Source organism: Calliphora vicina, chromosome 1 (genome assembly GCF_958450345.1).
Source record: "Calliphora vicina chromosome 1, idCalVici1.1, whole genome shotgun sequence".
Taxonomy (NCBI): Eukaryota; Metazoa; Arthropoda; class Insecta; order Diptera; family Calliphoridae; genus Calliphora; species Calliphora vicina.
The window spans coordinates 7,089,016-7,102,295 of NC_088780.1; the positions used below are offsets into that span (position 1 = coordinate 7,089,016).

At 30.9% G+C, this 13,280-nt stretch overlaps 2 protein-coding genes across 2 annotated transcripts in view; both read left to right on the forward strand.

Annotated features, from left to right (window-relative positions):
- The window catches only part of dpr9 (defective proboscis extension response 9), a 33,553-nt gene extending 24,116 nt beyond the window's left edge, over window positions 1–9,437 (forward strand). The window contains exons 3-6 of the mRNA XM_065515693.1: window positions 828–1,050; window positions 1,218–1,345; window positions 4,054–4,222; window positions 9,147–9,437. Of these exons, the coding sequence (XP_065371765.1) occupies window positions 828–1,050; window positions 1,218–1,345; window positions 4,054–4,222; window positions 9,147–9,313 (687 nt within the window). The 3' untranslated portion in view covers window positions 9,314–9,437. The remainder of the gene's footprint in view (window positions 1–827; window positions 1,051–1,217; window positions 1,346–4,053; window positions 4,223–9,146) is intronic.
- LOC135949101 (uncharacterized) lies at window positions 9,358–10,157 on the forward strand. Its single transcript, XM_065498561.1, has 2 exons — window positions 9,358–10,064; window positions 10,142–10,157. The coding sequence occupies exons 1-2, from the start codon at window positions 9,358–9,360 to the stop codon at window positions 10,155–10,157; spliced, it is 723 nt and encodes a 240-aa protein (XP_065354633.1).
- The last annotated feature ends 3,123 nt before the right edge of the window (window positions 10,158–13,280 follow it).

Below are 13,280 nucleotides of genomic sequence, written 5' to 3' on the forward strand. Positions count from 1 at the left end.
AGAGACATTTCTTGAGGTTTGGAAACAAGAAATAGTCACTTGGGGCTAAATCCTGAGAATAGGGTGAAAGAGGGAGCGTTTCGTTGCCTAATTTAAAGATTTTTTGCCATGGAAACTGAACATGTGTGTAGCCTTTTGTGTATCCGATTTTGACGAAACACGGCAGCAATCTTGCGGAAAGCTTTCTTATACCCATGTGAGCATTTAAAATTGATACCACTGAGCAATATGACTTCCAAAATCTCTGGCACTTTCAATCTCCGATCGGCCAACACCCTATACTGATTTTTTCCAATTGTTTCGGGTGTAGAGACCTCAACTGGACGTACTTTAAACCACTTTTTTACCATTAAAATTGATGGTGCAGAGTCCCATAGTATTTATCAAGCTTAGCTTTTATTTGAATGATGGTATTTTTCTGCATAAAATAAAGTTTAAGACGAAATTCACTTTTTTTCCCCAATTTCTCCTCAAGCCATGAGGTAATCTGATATCAATGACTGTGGAACACAAACCAAACGATGCAGATTGTTCAAATTTTGACAGGAGTTAACTGGCAGATGCCTGTTGACAGGAACAGCTTTGCCCTTTCAGTTAAGAGCCGGGAATTTAAAAAGTCGCGGACTTATTGACTCATCCTCGTATCAAAAATTAGCATTTTAATGAACAAAAGTATATTTCCTTATCATTTTGACGAGCATTTTGTGCTCATATTGTGAATATTTTTAGGCTTAAATTCGTATACTACTCCTGCATTTACATACTGATTTTTAAATTTTTGGCACTAAATTATGCATATCTATTTTTTCCTTTCTATTTTCCAACAGATGTTATTGCAAGTTTCCTGGGTACGACATCGTGATATACATCTGCTAACTGTGGGCCGATATACATACACATCAGATCAAAGATTTCGTGCCATACATCAGCCACAGACAGAGGACTGGATCTTGCAGATAAAATATCCACAGCATAGAGATTCGGGGATATATGAGTGTCAAGTATCAACTACGCCACATATGAGTCATTATATTCATCTGAATGTTGTGGGTAAGTTCAAGGAAAATTCAAAATTACATTCATAATAATTACCCCATATTCATTATTATGAATATTATTGTGATTATCAAAATTTGTTTTATACAACTTTTTAAATTTCATATTTGTATCTTATATTTCTTATTTAATATTTATTTTATTCCATATTATTTTTACAGAACCCTCTACAGAAATTATAGGTGCTCCCGATCTTTATATAGAAAGTGGCTCCACTATAAATCTAACCTGCGTTATTTTAAATTCACCCGAACCGCCTGCCTACATATTCTGGAATCATAATAATGCGGTAAGTTTGCTGTTACTCTTATGTCTATATATTTCTCTTTTGCTCTTCCCCGCGCTTTCTCTTTTTTTTATGTGTTTATTACTTTTTTTTTGTCTACATTTTATCTCGCTCCAGTTAGTTTTTGTATGCATGTCTAAAATACAACCTAATCCTTTTTTATCTTTTCTTGTAAATCCTTGAAATGCTTTTTTACTTTCTGTGTTGTTGGGTTTTTTTCTGTTTCTACTTTTTGAATTTCAATGGCTTCTTTAAACCAAGGGATTCTTTATTTTTATTTTTTTTTTATAATTTTTTTGCTGCATGTGTTTTATTTTTCAATGTGATGTAATGATGATGGTGTGTTATTGTCATTTTAGCTAAAAATGGTATGAACAAAAAAAAAACAGAATACAAATTGTGGATAAACCCGCTTTTTCAGTTTGCCCACTTTAGTTGGTATTGACGTGTAGATACTCTAATAGTTCCGGCATTCTTTTCATCAATTTAATTTTATTTTATGGGTTTCCTTTTCTTTTTATACCTTTTTCTGTAAAATGTATGTTTTCATCCATTTTTTTTATATTTTTATTTTCGAAACATTACCCTTTAAAAGTTTGTGTTGCAGGGAGGTTTCATAGTGAGTGGAGCCTGAATATAAATATATGTTTAGGGAAAAACATTTTGGTTTTCAATATATAAGACAGAATGAAAATATGAGAGAATCTAATACAGTTGTCGGCACTCATAGATACAAATCAAAATCACAAAAATCTTTCAAAAATTCGATTTTTTTACCTTTTTTCCCCTGTTCAGGTCCATAGCTACCAAACCGTTTAAAATTCAAGGAAACAATCTATTACAAAAATGTACCTAAGACCTCAATAAACAACTTTCTAGAACATATGAACTTTATAGGAATGATTCTTAACACCATTAAGTTAGTAAGAAAAAACTAAAGGAATTAAGAGTTTTGGGCCATAAACTATTAAATTATTATAAACTAAAGCATACTTTTAGGCAGCTTTAAAAAAAAAATTTTTATTTATTTCGAATTTTTTTAAGTTTTTTGCGATTTTGATCTTGAAGATGACGGTTTTTGTGTTTTATATGTTCACAATTGTTGTTCTTTATGACAATAGCTACAACTTTGCCTCAGAGGATAAATCAAAATTCCGAACTGTTTGCAAGATATGATCTTGAGAAAATGATCACTTTTTTTTGCAAAAATGACACCTTGCATGGTTATATATTCATGACTTAAAAAATTACACACAGTGTTATTGAACATTATAGTGTAAACAACAAAGTTTGTTTGCTTCGAAAATGTAGAATTTTGTGCCAACAAAGCGTCATATGCGGGAAGTTTTGATTTACTTCTTCAAAAAAAGTGCCGCTGAAGCACACTGATTGCTCACCGAAGCTTATGGTGAATGTGTTCCATCGGTTTTAATGTGCGAGAGATGTTTTTTGCAGTTCCAAGCCAGCCAAAAAAGCTTGAAGATCAAGAATTGGAGGCATTGATGTCAAACTCAAAAAGAGCTTGCAAAACAATTGTAAGCAGTAGAATTCATTTAAAAGCCGGGATATTGGGTACCATACGAATTGAAGCCCAGAGACCTTGAAGGACGACTTTGGATGTTCGAAATGAAGCTTGAACGCTATAAAAGAAAATATTTTTGCACCGAATCATTACTTGAGATAAAAATGGATCCATTACGATAAAACGAAGCGAAAGATATCGTATTTGAAGACCTACCAACCAACCGAATCGATAACAAAGCCAAATATCCATGACGCTAAGGTAATGCTCTGTATTTTGTGGGACCAAAGGGGGTCTATTTTAAGCTACTGAAATCAGACCAGACCTGTATCGAATGCAACTGATTTGTTTTAAGTGATCATGCGGTCAGACATAAAACCGTAATATTCCCTTATGAAAACACTAGACCATATCTTGCAATACCTGTTAAAATTGAGGTGATTGCGAAGTTTTGCCTCACCCTCTTTTTAGTCCAGACCGTGTTCCATCTGACTACTATTTGTTTCAATCGATGCAGAACGCTCTGGGGTATGCTTCTCTTTGGAACAGAGTATCCGATGTTGGCTTGATTCGTCTTTGGCTTCAGAAGATGAGCAGTACTTTTGGCTCGGAATCCATATATTGCTAGAAATATGGGAGAGGGTCATAGCTAACAATTGCCAATACTTTGAATCAATTATTTTCTTACAATATCTTAAAGGTTAATTATTAGGGTATAAAAGCCAAAAATCTTAAAAAATATATGTGACAATGACTGATCCGTCCTCTGTATTTGTGCAGATAATCTAGGTGATCACTCATTCCATAAAGGAGTTATGAGCTAAAATATGATATAGAAAAGTTCTTAGAACTTTCCTTTATATAAAACTCTATATGAAAACTCCCTTATTCTTTGACACTTACTAAAAAACAAGACCCAAAGTAAAGTCAAATATTTTCCTTGCTTTTTATTTAAACATTTATACATACGTAAAAAGCATTTTCCATTTAGTACATTTTTTGAATTTTTTTTATGTTTGCATTTATTATCAGCTCTTAAGTCTGCTTCGTCATCCCATCTCCAGTCATTGAAAATATATACTACAACAATTTAAGTAAATGTAGTTTTATATTAACAACCAATATCTTTTCTCTTTTTTCCACTTTTCTTCATTTTTGTTTCGTTTTTTTTTATTTGGATTATTTACAGATTATCAACTATGATTCACCGCGTGGCGGTGTTTCGGTTATAACAAATAAAGGCGATACAACGACCTCCTTTCTATTGATCAAATCTGCACGGCCATCAGATTCTGGCCACTATCAATGCAATCCATCGAATGCTAAACCCAAAAGTGTAACAGTTCATGTGCTCAATGGTAAGTATTCAAAAATGATTGAACAGGCCATTACCACCAACCATTCATTCTTCCTACTTATGACATTTTAACAACAATAGCTATACAAAACAGAAAACTGATTTTGGAGTAATAGTTATGAGGATGACTGCCATCATTTTGTATGAGCAACATTATTTAGTGTCATAAAAACGATTTTAAGGCTTTATAAGTTGGCTGTATTTTTTTTTTTGAAACAATTTAGTTAAAACACTTAATGAAATTTGCTGATGACCTAAATGCTGAATGTACACAATTATAAAGGGAATTATTTGTTTGTTTCTTTTGCCAGTATTGATTTATCTCTTTTTTTTTTTGGTTTTACTTAATGGAATAGAAGTCAAATGAATGTGAATATCTTTGTGGCTGGTAACCGACCACCTTTAATCCTATTACTACTTGGTGATTATTGAGAATTATTATGACAAATCAAAAGATTATCATTTACTATTTCACACCCTTAACCACTCAAAGGCGATTGAAGCCAACAAACTTTATTGAACGAAATCAAATAAACAAAAATTACATTTTGATTAGTTTTTTCTAATATAGGGGGGATTTTAGTTTTATTTATTAGTTTTATACATACAGAAACCATTACTATTACTAAGGAATATTGTAATTGCTCTATTATTGACCCTGGGTTTATTATATTGTATCTCTTCCCTAGATTTATTATTCTACCAATATTTTAGCTTTAATATTGTTAATCCTTAAATGTATTAGTATAGAGCAGTGCACAGTGGGGCAGAATAAACATTTTTTGGAAATAAATCTGGCATTTCTAAACGGCTGGTCCGATCGGGATAAAATTTGAAGTGGGCGTAGCCAAGTAGTATTCGAGTTTAAGCTATTAAAATGGGCCATGCAAATAAGGGGCGGCGCTATGTGGGATCAACGTAGGGTACCTTCGACATATACAATTTTTAAACACGTGCAATTTTTTTGTTTCCTATCCGATTTCAAAGATTTTTATATTTTTGGAAAGCCCTCGGCTAGGTCTTGCTTGCGTGTGCTATTTATCTCTTATAATTTTCGAGCTATAGGCATTTCAAAATTGAAATTTTAAAATTTTGCCATATTTTGGTCCTCTTTTTTAAAAATATGGGTCGTACTTTTGGACCAAATGGACTCGAATTTTTTATTAGTTAGACAACTAAATTACAAATACCATACAAAAGATTTCAGAGCAATATCGATTATGGATTCAAAAATAAACGATTTTCAATTTAAGTATTCGAAAAATAGTTGATTGTTGCTGTTTTTTGGGCGAAAAGGTGACTTAACTCTTTTTTAATTAAAAAAAAACTTTCTTTAAGAATATATAACAATTTTATGTTTATCTGAAGGATATCTTTACGGAGAACATTTTGAATATAAAAAACATGTCCTATTCTTCGAATATGTCGCCCCTACGCCTTTCGGAGTGTGAGATATATTTTATCAAAAATTCAAATTTGTGCCACATGTTCTAAAATCCCAAAGCTGGAATCAAAAAACAAAGAGCTGCTTTGGAAACCCTGATGTGTTCCCTATTTATCGCCAAAGTATTTTCCCAGCCCTGAAGGAAATGTGGACCCTATATGTAAAATTGTATAAAATACCATTTTGGGATTTAAAAAACCTTGAAAATTTCATTGAGTTTCGTTAATAAATAATGATTTTATTACATATTCATTGAGTTTCTAAAACTAAAATTTATATCAAAATTTTAATAGGATTGCAAATATTAGGAACAATTTGATCCACATATATTCCGAACTATATTTTTTTGTTTAGATACGTTAATTTTTGGTCTTACAAAAAAAATTTCAAGTCAATATCTCAATTAGATTCAAAAATATGCCACTTTAAAACTCCGTCCTTCAAAAATAGTGCACTATTTCATACTAAAACATTTTTATAAATTTTCTTAATGTGTCTGAGTCAGAACCAATGACTTGTGTTGAATAAAATATTAAGAAAATTTATATAAATTTTTTAGTATGAAAAAGTGCAATATTTTTGAAGGACGGAGTTTTAAAATGGCATATTTTTGAATTATTTTTGGATCCATAATAGATATTGACCACAAATCTTTTGTATAATTATTGCTAATTTAGCTGTATAACTAACAATAAAAATTCGGTCCAAAATTAAGCCCTATATTTTTAAAATAGCGGGCCAAGGTATGGCCAAATCTTAAAATCTCAATGTTAAAATGCCAGATTTATTTCCAAAAATATCGATTCTGCCTCATTTTGCAGTGGTGGGCATTGGTAGCGAATATGGACCGAACATGATCGTGTATTTACCTATAAACAACGTGAATTTCAATGAAGTTTATAAAAACTGACTATTACTGCATAATTGAGCTTGGGTTTATTATATTACCTCCCTAGATCTAACACTCTCCCAGTATTACAGCTTTAAAGCTTCATAACACTTAAACATATAAGTATAGAACAGTGGTCGGTTCTCATAAGCGCCAGGGGCCGAACAGGATCATTTGTTTACCTAGAATCAATGTGAATATTAACGAAGTTTATAAAAAAATATTATTGCTGCATAATTGAGCCTCGGTTTATTGTACTATATCCCTTGATTTAATACTGTCCCAGTGTTACAGATTTAAAGCTTCATAATACTTAAACATATAAGCACAGAACAGTGGTCGGCACAAGGGACCGAACAGGATCGTTTATATACCAGTAAACAACCCGAATGTTATTGAAGTTTATAAAAATTAGCTGGTCAGATTTAAGAAAGAGAGTGCCAGAGAAAGTGAATAACATGTTAATATAATCCATGAGCTCTTTATGCCGAACATTGGTATATAGTACAGTTTTATGATTAATATCTATACCAAGGCGAATTCATACAAGGTGGTGTCAGTTCTACAAAACAACAATTGGTCTCAACAAATGTCAAAAAATCAAAATGAAAAATTAAACAAATAAGTATTTAAACTTAATATAGTGTAGATAAATGAATAGAGATGGCTTTACTTATTTATGTAAACAATAAATATTTTGTTAATAAGCTTAGAATATGTAGATTTTTAAATATAAAAACAAGCTTTGACAGTTGTTAGAACCAAAAAGCGAAAAAAAATTATCAGCTGTTTGACTGACTCCACCTTATATAAATTCGCCTTGATCTATACGATGTCCGAATTGTTCTTGTTTTTTTCATTATGGTAAAAGTTAGATCCAATTTGACACATGGATGGGCCTGTCATTTTGATGTACAAACTTGCAAAATTTTAAGCTTTGAACGTTTTGAATAAACTTTTTGAAAAACAAAAAGTAAACAACGCATTTGTGAACACAACAAACCAAACAATTCAATTGTTGCATGGGAAATTTCGCGTTGGCTTTCGATTTGCAGATGTGAATTGGATGCCTCTGAGATAGTCGAATTGTTTTTGCAAAATTTGGTTCAAAATTTTGTGAAAATAACTAACGTCTGCGACAAGCTAGGGTTAGGCATTTACCAAACATCATATTAATTTCAATATTTCTACTTTACAGAAATATTTTGAATTAATATTTAATAGGAGTAATCAAAATAGTTTGGAAATAAATCTGGCTGATCCGTTTGGCATATAATTTCACAAAGGCATTGCAGAAGAGTACTAGAGTTGGTTTCTCAGAAGACGGACTCAGGAGCGTCGCTGTGGAGTCTCAGAGAAGGGCACCTCAAACATGCAACATTTTCAGACGCTTGCGAATTTGTGGTTTATCTGAAATTAAAGATTTTAATATGTATATTCTTAAAGCCTATAAAAAAGTTGCTTATACTATATACTTCTTATAGTTATTGAGTTATACGCATTTGAGAATTTAAATTTCAAAATTTTATCACAGCCTGGCCCCATTTTTTCTTATTATCGGGAACAAAGTATGACTAATTTCATTAAAATTAGTTTTCTTAATTTTCAAATTTAAAATCGATTATTTTTGGAATCGAAAAAAATTTTTTTTAAATATTTTTCATGTGATTTTCTTATTTATTGTTTAATAGAAAAACGATGCCAGGATGTGGTGAAATTGTAAATTTTCAAATCCGTATAACTCAATAATTATAAGAGATAAATTGTATGTTCTTTATAGGTCTAATAAACGGCTTTATATAGGTGAAGCAGAGGAGTGCTCGAGTTTATTTTTAGAAGATTTCATGCCAATCATGACATATTTATTTCCAAAATATTTTGATTCTACACCACTGTGCATTAGTATCAGTAAAACTTAATTTTTTAGAAAAATATATATTTTTAAAGCCAATTAAATTTGCACACCCTGTGATTATGTCTATGACAGCGACAACCATAATTTTATATAGTACTATTCACATGATTGCAGCAATCATATATATGATTGTAGTAATTATGTATATGTTTGTGGCAATCATGTTCATGATGAATCATTTCATAATATGTTGCTCTCCGATCATGATTTTCACAAAAAATTATTGCCACAAACATATACTTAATTAAAGCAATCGTATATTCGTATATATGATTGCTGTAATCATGTGAATAGTAAGTTTAATATATTATGATTGTCGCAACCATTTAAATAATTACATTAACCACAATATGGATAAATAACTTGCAGTCATATTGAATGAAATGTGATTATAAACGTACAATCATGTATATGATTGCTGCAATCATGTGAATCATAAGTGTAACATATTATGATTGTCGCAACCATATAAATAATTTCATTGACCATAATATTGATAAATAATTTGTAATCATGTTGAATGAAATGGATGCGGAACAGTCGCTACAAATATTATCCCAAATATGAATTTACTTTAAATATATTTCAATATTAAAAACAAAAATAAAAACTATCTTTGAGTTGGAGAACAGCAAAAAAGATGTAAATTAAACAGGTGTTTCTCATTCTGTTTCCAGGGGAATTCCCAGCAGCAATGCAGCGCGCGGGACTAGCACTTCATCGAATGTCTCAAAGTCATTATATCTTAGTGTACCTGTTAATGTACTTGTTTACCTTAGCATATGTCAGGCACTACACAAGGCTACCGGCTGTAGTGCATGGTCTAAAATCTGTGGTCATGTGATAGAAACGTGCCTACAACTGTTAGGTTTTCTGCTACTGACACTGATGGCTGGCTTTGTGAAAGTGCTACGGCAGCATGCAAAAACGAACATTAACAAAAACAATAAGAAATGTATAACAATAACAACAACGGAGACAGTGGTAGCAGCTAAAACAAAAGCGATTAACAGCAGTAGTGGCAACAATAATAATAATAATACCGACACGAATACAACATGTTGTTACTATATGCAATTGCGCGAAAATTATCATATGACACGTACAGCATTACAATCTTCTACTTCTACCAGTAGCAGTAGCAGCAGCAGTACCATTACCACAAACACTTCAACCACTGCAACAGCAACAACAGCTATTGTTAAATCTACGTGTAAACGTCAATCATTGTCAGCGCCATCATCATCTCCTGCTCCATCATCGTCATCACCATCATCATTATCACCAGCATTATCTGCAGCATACACATTTTCTTTTGCTGTGGATATTTTTTGGTGTCACCTATTGTATTCTAAAGAATATAATTTATTTAAAAAAGCATCATCAGCAACAGTTACAGCAACATCTACAGCGACAGCGCCATTTTCATCAACTGTCTGCTTGATGGACAATTGTTCTGTTTCCTCCTTCAGATTCTGTTGCTGTAGTTGTCATTGTTCTTGTGCTTCAACATGTCGTTTAGCTGTTATTAAATGTTTTTGCCCACACCAATCAACAACAACTTCAGCTGAATACTTCAGTGAATCCGATATAAGGTGAGTCCAAACTCTAATGGCTGTACAATACAATGACGTATGATTAAATAATATCCTCGCGCTCCTTTTTATACTAGTATTCTTACTAACTAAATACTACAACTACTAACACTACCAACAAAACATTTAACATAAAACAAAAAACAGCAACACAAAAACTAAAACAACTATGACTAATACTAATAAACTAATAAACAAAAAAAAAAACTAAAAAATTAAAATAATATTTAAAAAAATAATAATAAAAGAAACTACTCAATCTTAGCTCATACTAACATACTCGTAAATGTGTATTTCAAGAATCGAAATTGAAAAAAAATTAAAAAAAAACTAGGAAATTTATATTTAAAAACCAACCAACTGATAATAATTTAAACTAAAAACTATGTAATAGATTTTCTAAATTTTAAATTCATTTTGTTATATTTATATGCAGCAGATTTGTTTTGAGTTCTTAGCAATTTTGTTTTCTTACAATTAAAGGACAGAGTTCTATGTATATTTTTCTTAATTTAAACAGTTTTTGAGTTGAAAATCTTTTTTAAATAAATTTTTTTAAATTTTATTATGATTAAGATAAGAGATAAGAACTTTACAATAAGTCTTGAAGTTTGTGTTTATTATTTTAATATATTTCTTTTCATTTAATTTGGTTTTCAAAACAGCATATTTTCAATTTGAAATAAATACTAACAGCCTAACCACAAAAGAAATTTTAAATAAATTTTTGAAACTTAAAAAAAAAAATACTTAAAACTGCTTTCAAAACATTTCTAACGCATACATTCATATAATTGAAAGTATTTTTCAGTGACTGTTAATAAAAAAAAAAAAAAATATTTCAAAAAAAAAAAATAAAAAAAATATTTAAAAAAAAATAAAGAAATCAAAAAGTTCCAAAATAAAAAGCTTATTTTAACGCAATAATACATAATTTTAAATTCAGTTTGAAATTTGTTTATGGTACAAAATTTAAAATAGTTGGCGACTTTATAAATTTAAAATCGACCTTTCGGCTTTTGTAGTTAGGCTGTAAAATGTTAAATTCCTTATAATTAAATATCAAGTTTGTTATGTATTTATTGAGATAAACAAGATTTAGGCGCTGATTTAGAAACAAGACTGTTTAACAATTTTCAAACTTCATTCCTTATTTATACACCCAAAAGCTGAGTGATTTTCTCACAAATATTTTAAAATAATTTTCCGGCCGAGTTTTAATAAGAATACCTTCAATTTTTTAACACATTCTTATTCAGCCCCAAAATTATGTGTAAGTCGGAAGCTCGTCACATTTATGAAAACTTAATTTATTTCATCACAACAAAACTGTATACTTCTAATCCATTTCCAATTGTATTTCAGAAATTTCTAATTACATTTCAAAAAATTCCATTTTTTTTTATCGAATTTCAGATTATTCCAATTATATTTCAGAAATTTCTAATAGCAATATAAATAGAAATTTCTGAAAAACAATTGGAAATTTCTGAAATACAATTAGAAACTTTTTAAGTATAAATTAAAAGTCTGTAAAACAAATGGAAATTTTTGAAATACAATTGGAAAAATCTGAAACTCAATAAGAAATTTCTGAAATATAATTGGAAATGATGTAATATGTACTAGGGTTCTATTAGTCGATTGTCGGACTTTTTGTTCGGAAAAAAGTCGAAAAGTTGATAAATGTAGAAAAAAAGGGCTGAAAATTCATTTTTTCCAATTTTCAGCCATTATTTTGAAACATTTTTACACAATAAATTTATTCAAAGTATTGGTCATTGTTAGCTATGACATTTTCTCATCTTTCTGGCAACATACGGATTTCGAGTCAAAAGAACGGCTCATCTTTTGAGGCCAAGAACGAATCAAGCCAATATCGGATACTCTGTTCCAAAGAGAAGCGTATCCCAGAGAGAGCAATCTCCATCGATCAACACAAATAGTAGTCGGCCGGCCACGGTCTGGACTAAAAAACGGGTGAGGCAAAACTTCCCAACCACTTCTTTCCAAATACTATTAAACAATCATTGCAACATTTGCACTGCGGTTCCAAATCAAAATCTAGGTGGACAAAATTATTTGGCGCTCTTGTTATATAGAATTGGTGTCTCCGATTCCAAAAAAAATTTTTAAAAGATCAATATAAACTTTTTTTCAAGTTACAGTAGGGTCTAGATAAATAAAAATCAATAATAAATAAAGAAATATTTCTAAAAATTCCATTCCATAAAAATTAAAAAAAAGTATTTCGGCGGGTGCTGGTGTCTAAAATTTTTTTACAAAGACATTCCCAAGAAGTTTCGTTAAACGATGTATATAGTCATTGGACGGGCTTCGACGGTCTTTTTTTTTGGCAAACTATATAATATTCTTAGAAACATAAATATCAGTATATTTGGTCCAAAGTTTAAAGGACTATAACAGGAAAATGGAGAGGACCATAAATATAAGATATACACTTAATAAAAGCCTATATCAATTTTTATCTATGTTTTGAAGTATGAATTTCTATATGGTAAAACAATTGAGATATATCTAATTTAGTAAAGCAGTAAAATATTAAAAAAAATTAACGAAAATATGATTCAAAATTTGTTGAACTTCTGGCGCTTCTGCCGAGAAAACGAAATGTCCAATTGAAAACCCCATTTGTATTGGAGGAGAGCAGATTGCCAGCTTTCGAAAAAACTTAGTTTTTCCAAATTTTGAAGATATCGATTTTCATAATTTTGTCCACCTAGATTTTGATTTGGATCCACAATGATTTGGCCTAACGTTGTCATAATGGAATACTACGGTTTCATGTATGACCGCATATTCTGGGAGTTTTCCGCTAATGCTCGCTTAAAATGAATCAGTAGCGTTGTATTCAGGTTCCCTGAGATGGTCTGAGATAGGACCCTTTTGTTTACACTAAATACAGAGAATTACCTTAGCGCCATGGATATTTGGCTTTGGTGTCGATTCGACTGGTTGGCTGGCCTTCACATACGATCTCTTATGGTTCGAGTTATCGTAATAGATGCATTTTTCCTAGCAAGTAATGATTCGGTGCAAGCATCATGTCGGACATGCAAAATAGTATTTTAAGGTGTCTTGTCTTCAAATCGTGAAACCTGCTACTCGCAAACGTTTAGAAATTGATGCTTGAGTAGCTATCAATGACTTTGCAAGCTCTTGTTGAGTTTTGCAACAATCCTAATGGAGTATTAC